At 38.2% G+C, this 26,389-nt stretch overlaps 2 protein-coding genes across 2 annotated transcripts; both read left to right on the forward strand.

Annotated features, from left to right (window-relative positions):
- The first annotated feature begins 7,920 nt into the window (after window positions 1–7,920).
- LOC126695139 (ubiquitin-conjugating enzyme E2 36) lies at window positions 7,921–17,861 on the forward strand. The gene is made up of 8 exons (XM_050391784.1): window positions 7,921–8,132; window positions 8,219–8,246; window positions 8,851–8,937; window positions 10,218–10,276; window positions 16,548–16,589; window positions 16,682–16,755; window positions 17,110–17,207; window positions 17,331–17,861. The coding sequence occupies exons 1-8, from the start codon at window positions 8,097–8,099 to the stop codon at window positions 17,366–17,368; spliced, it is 462 nt and encodes a 153-aa protein (XP_050247741.1). The 5' UTR covers window positions 7,921–8,096; the 3' UTR covers window positions 17,369–17,861.
- A 2,537-nt stretch (window positions 17,862–20,398) lies between these two features.
- Window positions 20,399–21,067, forward strand: LOC126696118 (uncharacterized). Its single transcript, XM_050392904.1, has one exon. It carries the CDS (start codon window positions 20,399–20,401, stop codon window positions 21,065–21,067), a length of 669 nt encoding a protein of 222 aa, XP_050248861.1.
- Window positions 21,068–26,389: the final 5,322 nt, after the last annotated feature.

The raw sequence follows: 26,389 nt of genomic DNA on the forward strand, positions 1-26,389 counted from the left end.
AAATAAAGATATTCGGGGTGTTACATAAACTTTTTGCTAGGGTTAGGGGTTATGTTTCTTCTATACAGTATGAATATTCAATGTGATTCTTTCTAAGATTTTAGACAATAAAATGTTTGATAGTTCAATTAGATTTCTTTTGATGTATTAGTTCTTCCATGCTTTCAATAAGTTCAATAATGTTTTTCTTATTGTTTAGATGAATTTCTAATAGTTTCAAATAGAAATCACGTTTTAAAGTGAATTGGTTTTTCTGAAAACTATTCTAACCACATTATTAATCTAGGTTATCATGCGTTCTTGAATTATCTCATTTCAACCGAATCATAAGTTTTTAATTGTATAAGAACAATCAATTATTAAATATATATTTTCTTAGATCACAAAGAATTTCATATTGATATAGGGAAACACCTCGATGCCCCAGTATTTACATTACTGATTTAAATCAGTTTTTATTATTATTCTTGTTAACAATCACCGAGCAAAAGTACTTTTCTTCTTCACCCAAATTATTGTTTAATTATATTGTCTTTGAATTTATCCTGCTCCTTGTGGTTCGACCTTGATACTCCAAGAATTATATTGCTACAATCTCCTGCACTTAAGAGTGAGCAAGCATTGGCATGGTGTGAGAGTATGTCAAGACATTTAGTTCTTTGATGCTGGATATCAAAAACATGTTTGAGGAGGACAAGCTTTCAATTTCATGTCTGGGCTGCAGTCTTGGGCACAGTTGGAGTTAAAAAGGCAGGCAGTGCATAATCTGCCCGTTGCTATATCTGCTACAAATGCCTTAGTGGACTACAAATACACTAAGCCAAGTGTGGATGATGAAAATTGTAAGTCCAATGACAAAGGTAAAGACAAATATAAGAATGATGGCAAGAAGAACAAGGGTAAACAGAAGAAAAATTGGGTTAACAAGAGCAAGGGGGAGAGTTCTACTTCTCAACAAAGCAAAGAATAGCCAAACTGAATGTAGGCTGTTTCATCTGCAATGGCCCTCATCAAGCAAGAGACTGCCTTAAGCGTGAGAAGTTTAATGTCATGGTTGCTGAAGATGATAAGGGGCAATCTGATGAAGAAGTTCCCAGCCGGGTGAACCCCTTACAATTGCCGAATGCACTTAGTGCAGAAGGTACTTCTAAGGGGCTGTCTTATGTTCAAGTGGAGATGAACGGGAATGGGGCTGAAGCAATGCTTGATACTGGTGTTATCCACAATTTGGTGATGTAATGCCACCAGAATTGCCTAAGACCCTTCTGCCAAGGTGTGCTGTTGATCACAAGATTGAGTTAGTTCCTGGCTTAAAGTCTCCTTCGAAGGCTTCATACAGAATGTCCCCTATGGAGTTGGCTGAAATGAGGAAGCAATTGTTGGAGTTGCTTGATTCTAGTTACATTCAGCCCTCCAAAGCTCCTTATAGTGCTTTGGTTCTGTTTCAAAAGAAGCAAGATGGTTCACTGCAAATGTGTGTAAACTTTAGAGCTTTGAACAAAGTAACGGTGAAGAACAAGTATCCGGCTCCTTTGATTTAAGATCTGTTTGACAATTGTGCAAAACTACTTACTTCACCAACTGGACTTGAGGTCAGGCTATTAGCAAGTGGGAATTACTGAAGGGGATGAACCAAAGACAGTTTATGTGATAGGGTATTATTCTTACAAATTTTTAGTTATACATTTTGGTTTAACAAATGCCCCTGCTACATGCTGTAATTTGATGAATGATGTATTCTATGAGTTTGTATACTGTTTTGTTGTGGTTTATTTAGATGACATAGTGATATATAGTGAGTCATTGGAGGATCACTTGGAACACCTTAGGAAGGTGTTGTCCAAATTGAGGGAACATCAATTGCATGTCAAGAAAGAGAAGTGTGAGTTTGCCCAGCAAGAGATTATGTTCCTAGGGTATAAGGTCAGTAAAGGTCTTGTGAAGATGGATGAGAGGAAGGTGTAGACGATCCTTGATTGGCCTCCACCAAGAAAAGTGGCTGAGTTGTGGTCTTTCCTTGGGTTGGCTAACTATTACAGGAAGTTTGTTCAAGGATATTCTAAGAAGGTTGCTCATCTTACAGATTTACTAATATAGGACAAGAAATGGGTACGGACAGATGCATGCCAAGAAGTTTTTGAGAAGCTTAAAGCTGTTGTGTCAAGTAAGCTGGTGTTGCGTTTGCCTGATTTTGAGTTGCTCTTTGAAGTCCATACTGATTCTTCTGACAAAGCAATTGGTGGTGTGTTGGTGCAAGAAAAGCATCTAGTTGCCTATGAGAGTAGGAAACTAAATGAAGCAAAACAGAATTGTTCGGCACATAAGAAAGAGATTATTGTAGTGGTGCATTGTTTGCTAGCATGGAGAGTGTATCTATTAGGGCCTAAGTTTGTGGTGTGGACTGATAATGTAGCTAACACCTTCTTCAACACACAAAAGAAGTTGTCCCCTAAGTAAGCTAGATGGCAAGAGTTGGTGCAGAAGTATGATTTTGTGTGGGAGCACAAACTTAACAAGCACAACCAAATAGCAGATGCACTTAGCCACAAACAAGTGCAAATATGTTGCTGCCGTGACCAAAGTTGAGTCAAACTTTGTGGAAAGGATCAAGGAGAGTTCAAAGCTTGATGCTACCTACAAGAAATTGGTGCAGGATGTGACTGTAGGCCTAGTGCGTCACTATTGGCTTGAGGATGGGTTGCTATATGTAAAGGGTGGCAAGATCCGTAGAGAGCTGTTGAAAGAGACTCATGATCCACAATGGGCAGGACATCCTAGTAAGGAAAGAATGAATGCATTACTATCCCGTTCTTACTATTGGCTTAAGATGGAGTTAGACATTGAGTTGTATGTTAAAACTTGCCGTGTTTGTCAACAAGACAAAGGGATAACTCTAAAGGAAGCTGATTTGCTGCAACCTCTTCCTATTCCTGAGAATCCATGGGTTTCTGTTTTAATGGATTTCATTGTTGATTTTGCCTAAAGTGAAAGGGATGGGTTAAGTGTTTGTAGTTATTGATCGGTTTTAAAGTATGTAGTGTTTATTGCTACCCCAAATACTTGCACAAACAAAGGTGGCTGCTGATCTATTTTACAAAAATGTGGTGAAGTACTTTAGTTTGCCTGAATATATTGTGAGTGATAGAGACTTTTGTTTCACTAGTCGGTTTTGGACAGTTTTGTTTAGGTTGCTGGGTTCATAGTTGAATTTTTCTACTGCTAGTCACCCATAAACAGATGGTTAGATTGAGAGGATAAATGCAATGTTAGAAGATTAGTTGAGGCATTATGTAATTGCACAATACAAAAACTGGCTGGACTTGTTGGATTCAGCACAGTTTGCTTACAATCCGCATAAGTCTTCTTTGACATGAATGAGTCCATTTGAGTTGGCAATGGGGCAGCAGCCTTTGACCCTTCATGAGATTGCAAAACAACGTTTAGGGGAAGATGTTGTGCAACATATAGATTTGCTATGAATAAGCAAGAGCTGATGCAAGAAGCGCAAGATAGTTTGTTGAAAGCATAGTGAAGGATGAAGAAGTATTCTGATAAAGGGAAGAGACCTCTTGAGGTCCAGGTTGGGGACAAAGTTTTGTTGAAGCTAACTCCATAGATTTGGAGGAAGTTTAGAAGTGAGAGTGTGCATCAAGGCTTGATTCCAAAGTGTGAGGGCCCTTTTGAAGTTATGAAGAGAGTTGGTAAGGTTGCTTACAAGTTGAAATTGCCAGAAAGGTTGCAGATTTACCTAACGATTCACATGAGTTTTCTAAAGCCTTGCCATGAGGATAGTAAGGATCCTGCAAGAAATGAGACAAGACGTGCTCCACCTATTGTCATGGTGTAGTTTGACTGTGATGTAGATAGAATTCTTGATAAGGAGGTAACAAGTTATCGAAAGGGAGAAAATATGATAACTTATTACTTAGATAAGTGGAAAGGGGGTACTGAATCAGAAGCAAGTTGGGAGAAGGCATCAACACTATGGTAGTTTGAGAAGGAGGTGAAGGCATTTGAAGCTACCCTACCGATAAGGACATTGACTTCTTTTGGTGGGGGTGGTTTGTTAGGAACTTTACTTGTTGCTGATGATGGCATAAGGAATAGGGGTGCTTGGGCAGCATTAGGCTAGTTACTTGGCTTCATGTTTTCTCAACATATTGATGGCTCTTTATACCAAATTAGTAATGCTCCAAAGGGCTCTTTGAGGGGAACATGCCTAGTCCCCCTACTCGAGTTGGATTGATGAGCAGTGTGAGGAGGCAGCATGTGGAGGCACCTTACTCCACATGATGTCCTAAGGCCATGGAAGAGGAGTGCCATAGTGGGTAGAGTTGGTTCTTATGGTGGGCAGCAATAGGTGGTGTTGACCCTATGTGGTGGTGCATGGCATTGGTGGCATAGTTGTTGATTACTTGTGTGTGGGTTTGGTGACTTGTGTGTAAGACAAGGTTGGGCTGCTATGATGATTAGATGCTATGTGCGAGGCATTGGGCTAGTGGGTGCTGGCTAAATGCATGGTTAGATGTTAATGGCCTGATGGCAGTTACTTGGTATGCTGCATGTGGGCATGCTGTATGGGCGCAAACGGCTTTTCCTTCTAGAAGGAAAGGGGAGTATGACTCGAGCGAGTGGACCAAGGCGGAGAAAAGATGGAGTCACCGCCTAGATTAGGTCTAGGAACCATTTACATAGCAACCTTACATGGAGGGACTGATCTTAGTACCAGAGTATGGGTTCAGAGTTTAGGTACGATTTTGGAAAGGTGTTAGGCATCCAAAACCACCCGACTCGTGGGTCAGCTTCCACTCATTATGACTCATGTATTAATCTCATTAAAGGTATATTCAATATTGCATTCTACACACACACATACACACACACACAAGCATACATCTAAGCATACAACATGACATTTCATCCTAAACCCTAACATACATCTATCATGCTTATCATATCATCAAACCTAGCATACATCTATAATGGTAATCTACACCAAACCTAGCATATATCTATCATGCATATCGTTCAAGGCAGCAAACAAATCATGGCAGAATCAAAGAACTATTAGAGAGCATCAAGAACACAAACATATTCCAAGTTCACATGTCACATTCATCGAATCTAAACAAGATCATATCCCAATCAAATGCATGTACATGTGAATGCATGCCTTACCTTACTTACTTTACTGTATCACAACACCTATGCATCAATGCATGATCATATCATATGCATGTTCATGGTAAAACAAAGAAAACATTGAAGAAAAACCCTAATCTAGCATGTTAAAGGAAAACAAACAATCAAACAGAGAAACAGAGACTCAAAAACATAAAAGAGGGTCAAAACAGAGGCATATTATGTGAAAGAAATAAAGAAAAAGAAGCAAAAAACTCATATTAGGGTTTCTAAGCAAGAGTATACGTGCACATACATAGGCCTGCGTATGCAGGCTAGTTGTATGCATATGCATACTTCAAGCCTTTGTACGCATGCTAGAAGCATGCGCATGTAGACTTGCCCTAGAACCTTAACCCAAAAACACAGAAAAAATAGAGTAGAACTTAAAACTATAAATTTAGCAACCTAATATGCTTTAAAACAAAAAACAAAGAAAACCTAAACTTAAACAAACATGTTATATCACAAATGAACAAGAAAATAAAGAAAACAGAAAGATTAAAACATGGAAAAGCAATGAAATGAGAAAAAGAAAGTTTAGAACTAATACCTCAAAACAAAAGCTCTTTGGCTTGATATTTATCGTTCCCCTCAGTCAAATCTATTCACAATCAAACAAAATTGATTAGTAAATTTCAAAACTCGAAGATCAAGACCGGAAAAGGTCCCAATTAATCAAAAGAAAATTGACTTGAGGATGTTTTGTGAAAAACTCCATCTTTGATTCACTATTTCTAGGGAATCTTAGGTTTTCCCTTAGGATTTTTTTGTATGTTTTTGAAATATACCATGTAATGCTTTATATAGTTGAAAATTTAGGGTTTGGAATAGCTCCCAGATGATGAGAGATTCATTCCAAACCTCAGCTTTAATGCAGAAAAATGTGCCTTTCATAGCTTCTAGAACCAAGCTACGTATGCAGGCCCGTGTATGTGTACTTATACATCAAATCTGCATATGCATATGCGTGTATGGGTACGTAGCCTTAGGATTTCCGTGGCAAATATTTTCTAAAAATAGCTTTATTTTATTCATAAAAGAGTTATATTTTCCATAAAAACCTCAAGTCAATTTATAATTTGATCGGGCCTTAAACCAACCTTGGGTTTTAGAATTTTACCATCATTAGGGAATGAAGGCCCGAGTCGTAAGGAATACAAAATGCGGTGTCTACAGATGGGGAGGGCTTAGGCATGGGCCAAGCCTCCCAAAACATGAGGAAACATATTGTGTGGGTTGCTGAGTGATGGGCAGAAACCCCATGTTCTGCAGAGACATGGGTTGTGAATGTACTGATGTGTAAGAGCAGTTAGTTATAGGGCAGTTACCAAGCAGTTCATGGTTTTCCTGATGTTCAAACTTGCTAGGTAGGGGTTGAAAACGTGGAGAACAGAGCAAGACAACATTAGTTGAAAGTGTTCTAAGTCAGACCACAAGTGGTAGATCATCCAAGGCTTAGGCAATTACTAGATAGTAACTGTCAGCAATTATTTCTGTGTATATGACCCTAAGTTGGGGGTGTCAACAACAGAGTGTAATTGGCCTTTGAGAGAATTCTATGTATTTTTCTAGGCTTGTAAAGAGTTTCCTTTGTACTTGAAACTAAGTAATAAAGGGTGGAAGTGGGTTCCCTGTAAACATAGTGTGTACTGTGTGTGTGAGTCTCTATATAATTTAAGTGTTTCTTGTAGTACGTGTATGTGGTGTTGGGTGAGACTAAGTTAGGGACTTAGGGCTATTACAGACAAAAAATTGAGTGAAAAATTCAACCCTGTTTAGGAGAGGCTGGTCTCTATCCTCAGCATTGAATTAAAAAAAATTTTAAAAAAAAAATCTTAATAATCCTTTTTTTTTCTTTGGAAAAATATTCCTAAACCTTATTCTCTAAAATTTGGCATGTTAGTAGGGGAGATTCTGGCATTTTACCCTTAATTTTTTTAAAAATTGGCAATATGCCCCTGTTTGCAAATTATATAGGGCGTGCCCCTATTTCGATACTCGATTACCCTAAAATCGAGTTCAATTAAATACTCGATTCATAGAAAATTGAGTTATGCCCGATCAAATTAAAAAAAAAAAAAAAAAAAAAAAAATTGCACGGAACTCGAGTTTCAGGAAATCGAGTTCAATGCAAAAATTTTTACAAGTATGATCACCCCATATTTAGGGAGCTCTATAGTGGCGTTTTTAAGCTCTATAGTGACGTTTTAAAGCCCTATAGCGGCATTTTCTAGCAAAATTTTTTAAAAGTGTCATCGTCCCGTTTAGGGAGCCCTATAATAACGTTTTTAAGCCCTATAGTGACATTTTAAAACCCTATAGCGGCGTTTTTCTGCAAAAAGTTTTTATAAGTCCCCATACCAGGTTCAAGGAGCCCTATAGTGACGTTTTAAAACCCTATAGCAGCGTTTTGGAACTCGACTTCCGTAAAATCAAGTTCCTTGCTTTTTTTTTTTTTTTTTTAAAGTTTGATCGGGCATAACTCGATTTTTTACGAATCGAGTATTTTATTGAAACTCGATTTTAAGGTAATTGAGTATCGAAACAGAGGCATATTCCTATATAGTTTCGAAATAGGAGCATATTGCTAAATTTAAAAAAAATTAAGGGCAAAATATTAGAATCTCCTGTTAGCAGGTACCAGCGAAAAGAATGAAAATAAAAAAATAATCGAAAGCCCAAAACTATTAGAAAATCACAGGTCGGCCGAATATTAAAAAAAGAAAAAGAAAAGAAAAGGGGGTATTGCGCAATATAAAAAGGGCAGAAATTGGTGAAATCGAGCCCGCTTCGTCTTCGTCTTCGTCTTCGTCTTCGTCCTCGGCACTGTCGTCTTAATTTTGAAAAAGTAATTGCAATTTGCAATAGTAGTAGTAACAGCGTGGGTCTGGTCTGGAAATCAAAAGAAAAAAATGGCCAACAGTAATCTCCCCCGAAGAATCATCAAGGTTCGTTTCTTCATCACTCGATCCCCACCACCACACCATACAACTGTAATCTTTTGTCTAATCATTTTGTGTTCTTCATCCTCCAGGAAACTCAGCGTCTTCTAAGTGAACCAGGTTACTGCTTTTTTTAATTTTTTTTTTATATTTACTTTCCTTTTATCTCTTTTCTATCTCTATTTTTTTTTTTTGGTACCTTTACAATCTTAAATTATTCAATTTTTTTTTCTTTTTTATTTGCTAATACGTTTCCATAAAAAAAAAAAAGCACTAAATTCCCATTAGATATACCTAATTACATACACACACATATATCTTTACCTTTATTAATCTCTAATATTCCGGTGCTCCCATTATTTGTGATCACATACCAAAATGCAATATTAAAAACTTTTACACGTTTCAACATATAGAATTCTGAATTTAAGAAATATAAGAACCAACCAACCCAGAATTTAGAAGATACCAACTAGGCAACTGACCCCAAAGAAAATATTATTAGTGCTCACTTGGTATGTTGGGTGATATCATTATTTGTTGCACCCAAGTCAGGTGGGAGGAAAATCTGCTAAGCTGGAGGACAAAAATTCTCTATTTGGGTGTTCAATTCACTGGAAAGAATTTAGATATATAATGTAGTTGTGCTATGATGTTTTTGATTATATTGTGAGGGTGAAGGTTTAAGGGTTTGCTGGGATCTAATTTGTGATTTATTGTTCAGCACCGGGAATTAGTGCTTCTCCATCAGAGGACAACATGCGATATTTTAATGTAATGATCCTCGGCCCAACACAGTCTCCATACGAAGGTAACTAGCTGTATGGCATGCAATTTGGACTTAATATTTACCTTAGTATTCTATCTTGGTTGGCTACACATTCTTGAAGATGTTTTTGTTTTTTGAGATTGAATGCTGGAAGTATTTTAAAGAGTTGATCGTTTTTAAGTTGTTTTCAGCTGTCAAATTTGCACTTTTGAATGATTCTTTTGGACAGTTTTGGGAAAGATCCGGAAGAACATATATTTTTGAGGTGATAATACCACTTTCCATATAAAAAAAAAGCTTTTGGAAACAATACTGTTGTGTCCGAATTTTCAAAGCTATGGTATGTTCATTTGAATGTTCTAGCTCTATATTTGGCATAGAAGACAAATGCATTTAGCGTGGTAATACTAAAATTTTCATTGTAAGATATTATTTGAAAAGTGGTCCTTGGTTTACACATGTTCGTTTTTTAAACATCATAAAGGTCAATTAGTTTGGCTGGAAAATTTGAGTCACCATCTTAAGTTGTCCATTATATCTAATGATTCTAATCAAGCATCTGGGGGTTGAGTGATAGCCCAAGTGGTATCATCACCCTCTATGGTGCTTGGCATCTGGGGTTTGAACATGTGGTGTGAGCAAACTGTAGAACACAATATAAAAGTATTACCATATTGATGTACCAAAGTGCTATTGCTCTTCCCCCATTTAATAATTGCCCTGACAATATATTAATCATTTATATATGTTTTTAAAAAAATAAAAATTAGATGTAAACTGCTCTTAAAAATTCAGTTCATAACCTAAATGTAAGGCCTTTAAAAAAATAAGCAGAGTATGTGATGGATCTAGTTGCTATTTATAAATAATGATTATATGGGCCACCCCTTTTGAACCATGTTTACAATATATTGAATGGTTGTTGCCTTGTGGGCTCTGCTGGAGTTTGACAGCATTCAGTGATTTGCTGCATGAGGAAGCATCTTTAAAGGTCAATATTGACACATCGGTTGCACCAGCCAATAACAGACCCATCTATACTATGGTTGTGATGGTTTCGTCTTACCAAAAAAAAAAAAAAAACTATGGTTGTGATACTTTTAACATTTTAGAAAGTTTCCTTTTTTGTGTGTTGAGTAATGATTTAGTTTTTCCTGTGATTGAGCTTTAGATTAATTAATTAGTGATAGTAAATTGGCAGTTGTTTATGTTTTGATATATGATATGTCAAGAAATTCCATTTATTACATTTCTCTCTCCATAGTTTAATTTGTACGTTTTATGTGACATTATGTGTTCTCCCTTTTGAAATATCTGTTTAGGAGGAGTTTTCAAGTTGGAACTATTTTTGCCTGAAGAATATCCAATGGCTGCTCCTAAGGTACTTTGATTTGGGGTCATTTCCATCTACACTGGTTTTCCTTCATTTATGAGATGTTGCTGTTTTTATTGTACATTTGACCATTGCCTTCCTTTGAAAAATGGGGCTCATTTCATATTGTGGTTACAATTCCTAATAGCTAGAACCTGCTAGAGACATGTTATTCTTGTTGCTGTTCTCATTGTACATTATAACGTCTAAGTTCATTTTGTTCCAAACATTTAATTTATCCTTTGTGCTGAAACATGCTTGGAATTTGGTGATATACCATGCCTTATTGGTTGGTAGAGCTAAAAAATGGAGATCATTCAGGTTATTGAGTGTGCTTCAATCCAGTGGTAGCTTAGGACCATGCATTTCTCTAGAAAGACTATGTATGACACTAATGTAGTGTTTGGTTTGGGTTTTCAATATAATACACGCTGGCATCCATGGGAATGTTTGGGTTGGTAAGAATTTTGGGAATATGAAATTCTCATGTTTGGGAATATTTAATATATTGGATTTGAAATCAATTAAAAGTTTTTGTTGATTAGCTGTACAAACTTTCTTTTTGTTGTTTTAGTTAGTTTTTATTTTTTATGGTAAGCTATGCCCCCAAGGGAAGGAGAATGGGAGATTTGAATGAGAGTAACCTCCACTTCTTGAGGCATGGTCACCATCCGTATTTTAACCCTTAGGGGTTAGTAACAACTCTATTATTACAGTTTACTATATATGATGTCTAAATAGGGAAGACACCAAAAGTTCAAGGAACACCCCCCACCCCATCTAGACAAGATGAGATGCCATTTAAAACAACGCATTGATTTTTTTTGTGATTTGTCACATAAAACCAAGCATTGAATTAATTTTTAGCAGTTTAGTATTATACTATTTGTCCCTAAAATTTAGTAAATGAGCATTTTAGTCCTTGAAATATAAAATGATTGCTTTTAGTCCCTTAGATGATGTGGCCAAACTAATTGACATGTCATCAATCCATAAGGACTAAAAGTGATTACTTTAGGTTTGTTAGGGACTAAAATCGATAACTTCAAGTTTTTTAGGGACTAAAAGTGACCACTTTAAATTTCAAGAATTAAAATTGCTCATGAGAGCCTCCTAGCCATGAGGATAAACTACTTTTAGCCCATTAGGGGTGAAAAGCCCATGGATTTCTTGGTAACTAGTTTTGGGTGGGGTCAGTTGCCTGCACGAGTTTGATTAACAGTGAGGATTGTTGTATAGTATGATGTGCAAGTAATCTGAGTGAAGTTCTCCTATGTCAAAAAAAGAAAAAAGTAAAAAATTGCTCATGAGTGTTTAGGGACCAACTGTGTATTTTGGACCAGTAGTTTTATATTGGATACTGTATATGTCATTATTTCTTAGTGTACTTATATGGAATCATGGTCACCCACAATTCACCAAGAATATGGTAATATGCTCTATTTAGCAAACATGAAGATCAAGATTGACTTAGTATTTTAAAAAATGCACTTTACTTTGATGACCTGGATATCACTATTGAAATTGGAATGTACTTGGAGCTTGATTTCCATGCTTAATTTGAATATCTAATTTATATTTGAATTATTCACTACTGTGTTTTAAGGGAGAGTTTGTCTTCCTTTTTAATGTGAATTAAAACCTATCTATATTTCACTTGATTTATCCAAAACTTGTATGAAAGAAGCCCTTAGATCTTGTAGTTATAAAACTAGAAGTGGGTATTTATATCACTGTTAGAAATCTCAAAGCGAAGAGGGCATTGAGGATTAGAATCAACATCTTGTGATAGCTTTTGGCTTATATTTGCCATTAGTATTTTTTGGCTAGGTTTTATAGAGGATCTTAAGTTGAGGGCTTCCCAAACTAAACAGGTTAACTGGCTGGCTGGCCTGTGATAGCTTTTTAAGTTCTGCACTGCAGACCCTGCTCAAAAAGAGTAAGAAAGAGAGTTTGTGGGGCAGATTTAGAGCGTTCATATTCTAGATCAAGCTTGGACTTGACCTATATTATGTAGGTCCCTTTTGCATATGCTTCTGAGCCAAATCATTTTTATGAAGAGCCCAATTATCTTGAAGGTGTTCAATTGATTGAATTGCCAAATAGGTTAGTTTTGAATCCCGGCTAAATCAAGACATTGCCCAATTTTCACTCTGCCAACTCTGCCTTTGGCTTGAATTCAACCTACTTTTTTGATAGGTAATAAAGGTTTTATTGATAAGAGAATTAGAATGTGTTTATGATAGTAAATTTACTGCACTTGAAATGAATACAAACAAATCAAAGGGAATAGCTAACAGAAATAAGGAAATTAGACATGATAATACAATGCGTAAAACCCCAAATACGAGACCACTGAAAGAAAGTCCTAGCTAGGAAAGACTTCAATATATCAATAGGTCTCTCAATGTCCTCAAATGTTCAGGCATTGCATTCCTTCTAGATTAACCACATAAGACACGCAGGTACCATATTCCAAACATTTGAAGAATGAGTCCCTAACCAATTCCTCCATGAAAAAAGGAGAGAAAATTGTGTTTGGCATCACCCACTCAACCCCAAACATAAGAAAGAATTCACTCCACAAAGCATCAGCATACTTAAAATGGAGCAAAAGATGATCCACAATTTCCTCATCACATTGACATAAGCAACACCAATTAACAAGAGGCAAGTTCTTCTTAACAAGGTTATCGATTGTAAGAATCCCACCCCTAGTAGCTATCCATAAAAAGAAAGACACCCTTTTAGGTACCTTAACACACTAGATGCTCTGCCAAAGGAAAGAAACAGAAGGGGCTTCTGAAAATGAAATATAGAAAGAGTGCACATAAAAAACACCACTACGAGTCAACTGCCGAATCACCCTATCCCCTTAGTAATTTGGAGGAGATATGCTCGAAGAAAGAGTAAAATCTCTCCAACTCCTAGTCATGAAAGTCACGATGGAAAAGTAAGTTCCCGCTTCTACCTCCCCCATTTGGTGCAGTAAAAACTAGGTCAGAAATCCGAGCTTCTTGAGCCACAGGAAAGGCAAACAACTCTGAATACAAATCTCTCAAAGAAATAGGACCACTCCAAGGGTCGTATCAGAACCAAATGCGAATCTCTCTCCCACCTTATATACCACATGATCAAAGAAACTCTCTACACCTTTCCTAATGTTCTTCCACATCCCACAACCATGAGTCCCTCTAACAACTCTAGTGCACCAACCTCCATTGCCCTCCCCATATTTGGTGGCTATAATCTGATGCCATAAATGGGTAACTTCATTTTCCAAAACGTGATAGCCACTTCCCAAGCAAAGCTTGGTTAAACAGCCTAATCCTTTGGATTTCCAAACCACCTGCCTCCACCGGCCAAACAACCTTTTCCCAAGCAACAAGCGGATATTTAAAAACTTCAGCAAGTTTCCCCCAAATGAAATTCCTCTAAATCCTCTCTAATTTGTCTGCCCATGAAATTCTTTCCAAACTTGATTCCTTGGATTGCCAGTGGATTTTTGTGGCAACCACCTCCTTCCCTGGCCTAGAAGCTGATTTTCCCAAGAAAAAATCACGTTAACTTCACTTCAAGAAAAGCCCTGCCACCCTTATTAAATCCTTCTGGGACATGCAGACAACCACGTCTTGCCCCATTATGATACTCTGATATTTCCACTAAAATACCACCCTTATTCGACCTACTAGAAAACTCCAATATTTTCTAATTCTTATGAAACCGTTTGAAAAAATGTTGCTTGCTAAAATTCCAACAGCATAACTCTACCAAGCATGCAATGATTGAATCCAGAACCCGATCTACCAACCCGAATAGAACCATGATGCTTGCCCTGTTTTTCAATGATGGAATATGAATCCATACAACCCCCATCAAAAGCCAAGAAGAATGCCTTTGAGGCAATACGAAAAGATGCAGAGTTCCCCACTGTCCCCCCTGATTTAGGAGAAGCTTAGCTTGTGTAGTATGGGAATTGGCAAGATTTTGGTGGATGTTGTAACGTAGAAGGTTTGGGGTTCAAATCTTTTAAGTTTAGGGAGGGTTGGGCTGGTGTATAGTGACTTGGCCAGTAGAAAGTTTGTTGGAGAGGGATAGGATGTGGAGGGAAGAAATACTGTGGGGCGGGGAGAAGATTTTGGGGAGCGTAGGATGGGAAGGCTTGTGCATTTGGACAAGGCGGTGGTGGAAGATGTTGTGGGAAAGAAGGGAATGGTGGTGATGGAAATTGTATAGGAACCACATGAAGAGCTTGTGGCAGAGGTAGGGGGCGGGGTGGAGGGGGAAGGGTGGGAGCACTCAACCTAATTCTATTTGATCAGCTGATCCAGCTTTATGTAGGATGCATCTGTTTCTGATGTTGAGGCTTCTCATGAAAGTGGTTGTAGATATTGTGTGCTTCTTTGTTACTGTATTTTATTTATTATATTTGTCTTCCTCTACCTTTATCCCATAATTAAAATGCAGAATGCTATATCATATGTGAGAAAGAAATATGATTCAGATCGTCATTGGCTTGTGATTTAGAACATCCTTTGTAGGTGGACTATCTAGTTGTTTGGGAACTGAATTTAGAGTTGATGGTCTTGAGAAATGATTCCATGATTTTTATGATGCTTGGAATTGTTTCTTGTTGAACCTCTTTTAGGTTTCTTTTTGGCAAGTTAAGTAGTAGGGGATTGGGGTGATGGGGTTCGAACCCTAGATATTGCTTCTCCCCCCCCCCCCCCCCCCCCCCCCCCAAAAAAAAAAAACCCCCCTTTTTAGGTTATTTAGAATTAAAAATTTTTTTTTTGGAGTGTACCCATGTTGGTGCTGGTTGACTGCCCATGTGACCTGGGATGGAATCATTGATGGTTTGGTTGGTTATGGGATAAACATGGTAGTAATAACTATGAACTTGTTGATATGACCCAGGGTATTGATTGGGATTCTGTATTCATTCCAGACTTGTCCGGTTGTTGTGGTGAAATTGAGGTGCTTTATGGTTTCATACCATGTAAAGCAAATTCTAATAACTAGCCTTGAACTGGCAGGGTGAGGCTCCCCTCCAGTTTATTATTCTCCTGTTTCCTCCCGTTTTAAAATAGATCAACGATATTTGGAAAAAAAGTAATCCAACGGTTAGAAAAAAAAGCCAACTTAATCTATGTAATATTCTCATATTTCTTCCTCTCCTCTTCACTCCGCAACGTAACCACCATCACTTGAGCATAGAAAGCCTTGGCCAAACTAATCATATTTGCTCTTACCAACACACCTAGTATTGCATTATAGGAAAATAGACTGTGCCCATTTTCAATCAATTTCGCTTGGTGAAACCAATAAATTGCACTCCTAATATCGCAAATATAAAGGCTAAAAATTAGCCAAACTGAAACCGAAACCACCTACCACTGCCACCATAATCCACCAGACCCCACAAATCACAGCCACCGGCGGCTCAAATCGTCAACCTCAGCTTTTCCTCACACCGATGACCTGCCGCATATACTGCTGTGAACCATCGACCCAGCGTCAACCCAAATCTCCGCCACTGTGACCCACGATGCTGCAGAGTCTGTAACCCAAACCCAGACACGCAACACCCCCATGATGCTCAACCCAAGAAAAATGCTTTTGGTTGCCTTGCGCTGCTGCTGGCTGTTGTTCCTCTGACGTCGATTAGCAATGGGTCACCTTCTCACATGCTCAAGTGATGGTGGTGACATTGCAGATTGAAGAGGAGGAAGAAAGATAAGAAAATTAAAAAGATTAAGTTGGCTTTTTTGTTTTTGACTGTTGGATCACTTTTTTTTCCAAGTGTCATTCATCTATTTTAAAATAGGAGGAATCAGGAGAATTATAAACTGGAGGGGAGCCATACCCCCCCTTTTTTTTTTGTTTTTTGGCACAAGTCATACCGTTTTATTTTTGGCTGATTAACAACTGCCTTGTCATACTTTATTGTTATATCCTTTTGCATAGCAAGTCTTAAGCCCAGATAAAAGAGGGTTGTAGTAGGTTGACTTTTTTATGAAATAAAACTTTTATTTCTTATGAACATGGGTGGCTGTCTCTCCTCTGGTGTTTAATTTGATAGAATTGTTGTGTGCATTGTCTGATAAATGTATTTCTCTGTTTTTGTAACTTGTTCATATATACAAATCCAAAAATATGTAAGGTTACGGTTGCTTGTGTGCATTTGATTCTGTAATGCATTGAAGCTCTCTTGTGAAGTTCCCTTGTGAAACTTGTGTGCATTTGCTTCATTAGTGTTTAACCATATTCCTTCCAACAGGTCCGATTTCTCACCAAAATATATCATCCTAACATTGACAAGGTAGGCTATGTGTGGTTTTACTTTTGTACTCAAATTAGGTTTCAGAAGTAAGTATATCTTGTGCCTCTTATGGAAAAAATTTCTCAATGCAGCTTGGAAGGATATGCCTTGATATTCTGAAAGACAAATGGAGTCCTGCTCTTCAAATTCGAACTGTACTTTTGAGGTATAGTTGATTATGATCTTATATAAGTATTCTATCTGCATACTCTGGAATCTTCTCTCCTAAACCCAATGGGAAATATTCTTGGCACATTAACTGCTTTGCAATTTTTTTTTTTCCTCCAGCTATTAATTGTATTTAGCCGTCTCTTTTCAATCTAGTTTTAGAACTGACAGTGAGATATGAAAAAATTGAAACCACCTGTGGAGAAGGGGACAATATATGAATTTGGATAATTTTTTTGCTTCTATTGGGCAAAGAGTTTGAATTCTTTATAAAGTGATCTTTTAGAATTTGATTTTCTGGAGAAAAACAGAAGTAGCTGATGTTGAAGTTCTTGGCATTGTTTCTTGTTAGCATTCAAGCTCTTCTGAGTGCTCCGAACCCTGATGATCCACTTTCTGAGAACATTGCGAAGCATTGGAAAACGAATGAGGCTGAAGCTGTTGAAACAGGTAATGTTGTGAGTCTTGACTTCCATTGGTTTCTTCAAAATTTGTTGATATTGTAACACCAATTAAAGGAGTTCAATTAATATGTTCTCTTTTTGTTGTTTTCTGTTTTCACCTATCCTTCAGCAAAGGAGTGGACCCGTTTATATGCAAGTGGTGCCTGATGACATGGTGGAAAGTTTTGCTTCCCCTGAATAACATTAATGAAATGTATGCTATTGACTGTCAATTTTAAATGGAAATTTGGTACAACTGATCTTTGAACAATCGGAGTTTAATATTCTCAAAGCTTCCAGTTGCTGTCCGTTCATTGTTTTCCTCTCATGGAAGCCTTGTGAAACTTGTATGATAAAATGGGCCATTAAGTGGCAAACTATTCTATATATAATATTCATGCCTGGTAGGTTTCTTTAGTCAAAATTGTTTTTAAGTCATTGTTAAAAGCTAGTTGCTTTGGCTTACCAGTTGGTACAAACTCATCAGTAGTTTTGAAGTTGATGCTCTCCAGTATCCTCCAATGGTACTTGATATTTTATGTACACTGCTGTAGATTTTATTGAAGCCATTGGCTTATTATGTCTGCTCTCTGAGAGGGGGAAAAATATTGTCATTAAAATTGTGTAATAAGTGGAAGCTTCTTTTTTTGTTTTTTTGTTATTTTTGAGTAAAAGTTTAGAACTTAGAATAAGTGAATGGATGCTGCTGAAAGGCTTAAACGAGTTCCGTCGATCTAGGCATCTTTGTATCAGAACCAGTAACATGTTGGGAGAAGGTTGTCTTTCAAGTGGGGGTATTGATGTCAAGACCTGGATCTTTATAAGATTCAGTGCTACACAAGATCCCCATCTATTAAATTCTTAAATTCTCACCAAATTTTTAACGGGTCCTGCTCCCCTCCCATTTAAAATTCTTCCATTCTCTCTCATTTTTATCAGGATGAGTGACCCCTGTCAAATATAAAATCCAATGGTAAAGACAAACCCTCGTTAAATACACGTTACTAATGTTTCCTTCCAAAATCATTTTCTCTTTTTAATTGCTCTCTCTCTCTCTCTGAGTTCAGTGCCTACCAGAGAAGAAGCAAAATCACCAATACTGTTTGAATTCTATAATGAGAGAATAACTCAAATCTGAAATGGAACGAAGAGAAATATCAAGATTTCACCAAGTTATCTCTCATTAAAAAAAAAAAAAAAAAAGGGGTTTTTGCGCTGATTTGCAGATCTAAACGGTTCAACTCAACTTCTTTATCCACCAAATCTAGTGCTTTTTTTTTTTTTTTTTTCCCGAGCACAGAATAGTATAAGAGAAAAATGAAAGGGAAAATATCTTGTTGATTTAGAGACAATACAGTACTATAGTTTTAAACAATTAAAATTAAAATCAAAATAAAGAGAGTACAAGAATAATAGAGGAACAGAGAGCACGAGGAGAATTATTTTGGGTTCTCTTTGAAGAGCATAAGGGCCATGATTTTACCGAGAAAAAGGAACTTAGAGAAAGACTCAAGTGACGGTTCACGGTTGCGATTAAGGGTGTCCAACACACCCGCCCACCTGCCCAACTCGCTCGTACCCGACCCGCTGCCACCCAGTCCAACTACTCTGGTGGTTGGACACAAGTCCCAACCTCCATAAACTTGACCCTGGCAAGTCAATTGCGGGTCTTCCCTTTCAAAACTAGTGAAACCTAACCCGCTCGAAGTTTCCATAAATTCCGATGACCAGTGATTTTTTCAAGCATTTTAGATCATATTCGGCGAGATCTAGGCTTGATCTCGACAGATCCAGCTAGATCTTGACGGATCCGGCCAAATCTTAGCCTTGGTGACAAAACCTAAAACTTGATTGGAAGATTCGATGATTATTTTGGGTCGGTTTCAGGTTACATTTTCTACCACCTAAAGTTTTCGAGTTGAGTCCTAGTTGGGCACAAACCTGACTCGGCCCGACCCATAAACAGCCCTAATTGTGATGTTAGAGAGAGGAGAGAGAGGCCAAGAAGAGAAGAAAATGATTTGAGAAAGAGAACAGAAAAACAACTTTGATGGTTTTGTCTTCATTGTTGGGTTTTATGTTTGACATGTGTCACTCATCCTAATAAAAATGGGAGAGAATGGGAGAATTTTGAGTGGGAGGTGAGCCAAACCCTTTTTTTAACTACACAAGATCCCTTTTATTCAATTCTCTAATTCTCACCAATTTTCTAACTATGCGAGACATGTGGGCATTTGTTTTAATTTTAATTTAATTTAATTTTTTTGTGTGTGATTTACATGAGATCTTTTAGAGCATTGGATTCTTGAAAAAAAAAATTATGTCTCAAATCTAAATTAAAATAGTCGGTGACGGATAGTGATAAAATGCTTGTCCATATTGCAAACCGTCCATGCCAATGACAAGTAAAAGTATGGACGAGCATAAGCGCATTAATCCCAGACAACATTTAATGACCAAATGATGAATAAGCACGGAGCCATTACCGCTGTCCAATTCTGTGCATTTAATGGCCGTTACGAACATTAAAGGTCTGGGATTAAGTGGTCATTATTGAGCCATTAATCCTCTAGCTTAGTTACAACATAAGGAGAGGCCAACAAATTGGATAGTTACTCACACAAAGGCTATATAAAGATAGGAGAGACAAGTAAGTGATTCACATTGAACACTCACACAAATTACTCTACAGATTACTGATTTCTAAGGAGTTTAAGCTAATTTAAGTATCGGAGGGTCCTAGGCAGGCCCCAAGCCAATGTCATTATCTATTAAGTGTTTTCTCTCATACAGGATCTCAAGGTCATCCATTGTACTGACAAGGAACATACTGACGAGGTGAAATCGTGTTTTATCAGTTTGGCGTCATCTGTGGGGACAACAGACTATCAATCAATAAGCCGTTGAATTCTCTACTGACTAAGTTCCTTAGAATCGATGGACTTAACCACAACCGCACTGTCGGACCCGGTGGTGATGACTCAACAAATCCAAGCACTAACAGCCAATGTGCAAGAATTGATGAAACAAAATGAAGACTTGAAGTAGCGAGTGCGTCCAGAGGGCACTAATACGTCACAGTCACGGCATAATCGCAATAACAATGACAACGAAGCCCATAGTCTAGGAAATAGCAGAAGAGAAACTTCTAAGCACACCTCATAGTCAACTCATGGTAATAATTAAATGATGAAAAACATGAGGAAAGAGTTAGATGAAGTCAAGAATGCCATGAAGGGAAAGACAGCGATAAATCTTGATGGCATGATCAAGAGGATAGACTCACCCTTCACTACCAGCATTTTGGAGTGTCCCTTACCTCCCAAATTTCATCTCCCACAGCTAGAGGTTTATGATGGCAACAAGGATCCCCTAGATCACATAGGGGCATTCAAGACGATATTAAACCTCCAACAGACCTCAGGCAAGGTGATTTGCAGATCTCTCCCAGCAACCCTCAGAGGAGTAGCAAAAGTGTGGTTTAGCAAGCTGCCCGCAGCATCTATTGCAAACTTTGAGCAGCTGAGCGACTCTTTTGTCCGCCATTTCATTGGGGGCCAAAGCCATAAGAGGCCCACCTTATACGTGCTAACTGTGAAGCAACAAGAAGGGGAAACCTTGAGAGAGTATGTAAAACGCTTCAACAAAGCAGTGTTTGAAATTGACGAGGCAGGCAATCAGGTGATAATGATGACCTTCCAAGCAGGGTTGAACAATCTTGACCTTGTCTTCTCTCTAGGAAAGATTCCACCAACCTTGATGACAGATCTGTTGTTCAAAGTACAGAAGTATATGAATGGAAAAGATACATTAACTGCAAAGGGATTGATGGGCAAACGGAAGAAAGAAGAGAATGCTGAGTCGTAGGGCAAGAAGAGGGATCGCAAAGACAATCTCTTAGATACCAAGGCCAGCAAAAGTAGTTCGGAAGCACCATCGAAGAAAAAGTTGAATTTCATTCCTTTACTAATGCCTGTGGACAAAATCTTCATGCAAAATCTTCATTCAAAGAAGTACTGTCACTTTCACAAGGATTATGGTCATTACATTGACAAATGTCGGGATTTGAAAGAATAGATAGAGGAGTTAATCCAGAGAGGAAAACTCCAAAAAATTGTCAAGAAAGACTACCAAACCTGCCATCAGGCGGAGGAGAAGTCTACTGACGACCACAAAGAAGATGATTAGGATCATCCTAAACAAGTCGTTGGAGAAATAAGGACGATCATTGGAGGACCGGTCGCAGGGGGATCATACAAGTCTTTGAGAAAGGCAGTCTAAAGGCAAGTCAATAGTGTTCATATAAAAAACCCAATAGCCAAACATCATCATACTGGAGATGAAGACATTGTTTTTTCCGAACGAGATGCAAGGGGAGTCAGGTAACCACATGACGACTCCCTCATTATCATGCTAACCATTAAAAGGCACAACACCCGGAGAGTTTTGGTAGATAACGGAAGCTCGACAGACGTGATGTACATGACTACTTTCCAGCAGATGAAGTTAAGTCCAAATGCCTCAAACCCTTCGGGTCTCCTCTAGTTAATTTCAGTGGGGACCGAGTATATCCAAAGGGCATAATTTCGCTATTGATTACAGCAGGGACTCACCCAGCCCAGGTAACAAGGGAGGTAGACTTTCTAATTGTTGACTGTCCTTCATCTTATAATGTGATTCTAGGATGACCAACCCTTAATCGCCTTAAGGCTGCAATATCAACATACGGCCTAAAGGTGAAATTTCCAACCCCCCAAGGGATTGGAGAAATCTGTGGAGACCAACTTTTAGTTAGGGAATGTTACCAAATGGTCCTGGTGTCCAAGGAAAATCAAACTTGGATGGTGGAGGAATAGCCGCCCAAGCCCATGGAAGAAATAGAGAATATAGAGCTGGTGGAAAGAGACCCTTCCAAAACTACCAATATAGGGAAGGAGCTCCAACCGTCCTTAAAGGACGAACTTGTGAAATTCTTGAAGAAGAACTTGGATGTCTTTACATGGAGCTATGAAGATATGATGGGAATTGACAGAAATGTGATAGAGCATTGCCTTAATGTCGACCTAATGAAGAAGCTCGTCCAATAGAAGAGACAAGTATTTGCCTCAGAGCGAAACAAAGTAGTTATGGAAGAGGTAGAAAAACTATTAACTGCGAGATTTATTGAAGATGTCTACTACCCCGAATGGCTCACCAATGTTGTCATGGTAAAAAAATCCAACGGAAAGTGGAAAATGTGTGTGGACTTCACAGACTTAAATAAAGCATGCCCTAAGGACAGTTTTCTCCTTCCCAGAATTGACCAACTCGTTAATTCAACAGCTGGCCATGAACTGCTAACCTTCATGGATGCATTTTTAGGTTATAATCAAATTCTCATGAAGAAGGAAAACCAGGAGAAAACTACATTCGTGACTAGCCAGTGCCTATATTGTTACAGAGTCATGTAGTTTGGATTGAATAACACAGGTGCCATGTACCAGAGACTAGTAAACCAAATGTTCAACAAGCAGATAGGAAGAAATATGGAGGTCTATGTGGACAACATGCTCGTAAAAATCAAGGAAGCAAAAACCCACCTTGACGACCTCCAAGAGACGTTCGATACTTTGAGAAGATATAGAATGAATCTCAACCCTGTGAAATGTGGTTTTGGAGTCTCATCAGGAAAATTCCTTGATTTCATGGTATCTTAGCAAGGAATTGAGGCAAATCCAGAGAAGGTTAAAGCCATATTTGACATGACTTCTCCCAAGATAGTTAAGGAGGTGCAAAGGCTGACAGGACGAATTGTAGCATTGAACAGGCTCATCTCCAAGGCCACTGATAAGTGCCTCCCCTTCTTTAAAACTCTTAAGCAGGCCTTCCAATGGTCAGACGAGTGTGAAGCAACTTCTAGAACCTCAAGGAGTACCTAGCCAAGCTGCCACTCTTGAGCCCGTTTGTAGAAGGAGAAGATTTGTTCTTATATCTGGCTGTATCACAAACAGCCGTTAGTTCAGGTTTGATTTGTGAGGAATCGAAGGTATAACAACTTGTATACTACATAAGTCAAGCTTTTCAAGGTGCTGAAGCAAAGTACACACAGATAGAGAAAATGGCCTTTCATTAATCTTCGCTTCAAGAAAGCTCCATCCATATTTCCAAGCTCACACTATCATCGTAATGACAGACCAACCAATTCTAAAAGCCATGAACAGGCCAAATGTAGTAGGGTGCATGGTCTAGTGGGCTGTTAAACTAAGCCAGTTTGATATTGAATATAGGCCAAGAACAGTGATCAAAGTCCAGATGTTAGCAGATTTTATTATTGAATTCACTCTTCCAGACCTAGATCTGGAAGTAGAGTACTGGACGATCTGTGCAAACAGCTCATCTATCGTAGGACTCAGAGGCGTCGGTGTGATTATGACCTTGCCTGAGAAGGACATTCTTAAATATGGAGTTCAACTCCAATTTCTAGCGACAAATAATGAAGCAGAGTATGAAGCGATCCTCGCCAGCTTAAGGATTGCAAAAGCTCTAGGAGTCAAAAATTTGAAGCTGAGAACCGATTCTAAGCTAATTGTTAGGCAAATAACCAACGAGTACGAAGCAAAAGAAGAAAGAATGAAGAGGTACCTGAGATTGACGAGTCAACTGATTGATGATTTTGATGATGTCAGGTTCGAGCAAATCCCATGGGAGAACAATTTAGTTGCTAATGAGGTCACTAAACTGGCATCAATTGAAGATGCCCCAAAAAGCTTGGGCTATATATGGAAGTTCAGACAATCCCTAGCATAAAGGGATTACAGGCCTTCCCAGTCCAGCAATTAAGCACCTGGATGGACCTGATCCTTTCTTACATCAAAGATGGCCAGCTCCCATTGGACCCGTCCAAAGCAAAGAAGGTTAGGGTTAGAGCAACAAGATTCACTGTCATGAACGGAAAACTCTACAAGAGGGGATTTTCATTGTCTTACCTAAAATGCCTGAATCCTAAAGAAGAGACGTATGTGTTGCGAGAGATCCATGAAGGCATATGTGATAATCACTCAGGACCTCGACCTTTAGTTGGAAAGGTAATCAGGGTAGGCTACTTTTGGCCTACCATGCAAAAAGATGCAGTTAAGCTTGTCAAAAAAAGCGATAAGTGTCAATGATTCGAAAATGTGCAGCACATTCTTGGAGAACTAATGACGAGCATTTCCTCACCATGGCCATTTTCCACCTGGGGGATTAACATTATTGGTCCACTCCCACAAGGGAAGAAACAGGTTAAGTTCTTACCTGTCCCTATTGATTATTTCACTAAATGGGTTGAAGTAGAGCCATTAGCAATAATCACCAAAAGCAAGATACAGAACTTCGTCTGGAAGAATATTGTTTGGAGGTTTGGAATCCCAAGGATGATCATCTCTGACAATGGATGGCAATTTGATAGCCGAAATTTCAGAGAATTTTGTGTAGAGCTGGGAATAAAAAACCACTACTCGTAACCTGGCCATCCACAAGCGAATGGTCAGACAGAGGTAACAAATTTTATTTTGTTCAAACTCATCAAAGCATGACTTGCGGGAGCAAAGGGTGCATGACCAGAAGAGTTACCAAAGGTACTATGGGCTTATCGAACAACTGCAAGAGCACTAATAGGAGAAAAACCACTCAAGCTAGCCTTCGGTACGGAGGCAGTTATTCCTATTAAAGTGGGGTTGTCTAGCCTTAGGCGAGCCCATTATGGCGAGAGTTCAAACAATGAAGAGTTGAGATTAAATTTTGAATTGTTTATCTGAAGTTAGAGATGAGGCAACCCTAGGGATGGCTCGATATCAGCAGAAGATGGAAAAGTACCACAATCAAAGGGTAAAGTTTAGGAGGTTCAACCCTGACAATATGGTACTGCGAAAAGTCTCACAAGCCACCAGAGACCCAACCCAAGGGAAGTTATGCCCTACTTGGGAAGGTCCATATAAGGTCATCCATTACTCAAGAAGAGGAAGGTACTACCTAAAGGACCGCGATGGCAATTCATTGCCTCATCCCTGGAATGTGGAGCACCTCAAGAAGTACTATCAGTAGGAAGCACCTAAATCAATAAGCTTCGTCCATAGGAGTACCTCGCCTGACAATGCATTAGATAAGTGAGATTTCATTGCTTTTACTTTAAGTATTTTAGTTTGGTCAAGTTATTTCCCTTGTAATCCCCTCATAAATAAGGATGAACGAAATAATAAGGCTCCATAAGCCATCTCTTTTTCAAAAGGCTTGATCCTTGACTTAGTCGTCCATAACAACACAATCTCAAGGTTAAAGTTGCAGACGAAGTTAGATCATGAAAAATAGATGAACATATACCCATGGTAAAAACTTCAATGATGAGTTTAAATCATAAACATGGTAAAAACTCCAATGACGAGTTTAAATCATAAACATAGTAAAAACTCCAATAACAAGTTTAAATCATAAATATGGTAAAAACTCCAATGATGAGTTTAAATCATAAAAGTGGTAAAAAAATCCAATGACAAGTTTAAATCACAAACATCATCAATGGTAAAAACTCCAAAGACAAGTTTAAATTATAAACATCATTAACGGTAAAAGCTCTAATGATGAGTTTAAATCATAACTTCATAAGGGAGTGCTATCGATGCTAAAGACTCCAATGACAAATTTAAATCATCATCAACGGTAAAAACTCCAATGACGAGTTTAAATCATAAACATCATCCATGGTAAAAGCTCCAATGATGAGTTTAAATATCATCAATGGTAAAAACTCCGATGACGAGTGTAAACCATAAAACCACAAGAGTATGTCACTAATGACAAAAGCTCCAACAACAAGTTCAGATCATACATTCAAGGGAAATACCATGTATGACAAAAGAACCCCAAACAATGAAGTTTAAAGTTATGATTAAAACTTCAAGTTTGAGTCATAGCAAAATTTCTCAAGGGAACTGCATTGAAAAAAGTTTAGGCAACCAAGACTAAAGGCATGAATAAAGCTTAAAGTCTACAAAAGTCATTGCTTCCAAAGACAAAAGCCTTAAAACATGAGGCATCCCAGAATATCTACTATTCTTAAATACGAGATATAAAAGCCTCAAAACAGGAGGCATCCAAGATATCCATTCTTTTTAAGTTAAAGCCTCAAAACACGAGGCAGCCAAAGTTTTCAAAAAAGAAAAAAGAAGAAAGATA

This window comes from Quercus robur, chromosome 8 (genome assembly GCF_932294415.1).
Source record: "Quercus robur chromosome 8, dhQueRobu3.1, whole genome shotgun sequence".
In the NCBI taxonomy this organism is placed as follows: domain Eukaryota; kingdom Viridiplantae; phylum Streptophyta; class Magnoliopsida; order Fagales; family Fagaceae; genus Quercus; species Quercus robur.

What these genes read in the sequence shown, in the direction of transcription:
- LOC126695139 (XM_050391784.1), top strand. Translation starts at nt 8,097, where the DNA reads ATGGCCAACAGTAATCTCCCCCGAAGAATCATCAAG. An exon ending in AACACAGTCTCCATACGAAG is followed by an intron (nt 8,938 to 10,217) that starts GTAACTAGCTGT and finishes ATATCTGTTTAG; the next exon opens with GAGGAGTTTTCAAGTTGGAA. An exon ending in ATTCGAACTGTACTTTTGAG is followed by an intron (nt 16,756 to 17,109) that starts GTATAGTTGATT and finishes GTTTCTTGTTAG; the next exon opens with CATTCAAGCTCTTCTGAGTG.
- LOC126696118 (XM_050392904.1), top strand. Translation starts at nt 20,399, where the DNA reads ATGAGGAAAGAGTTAGATGAAGTCAAGAATGCCATGAAGGGAAAGACA.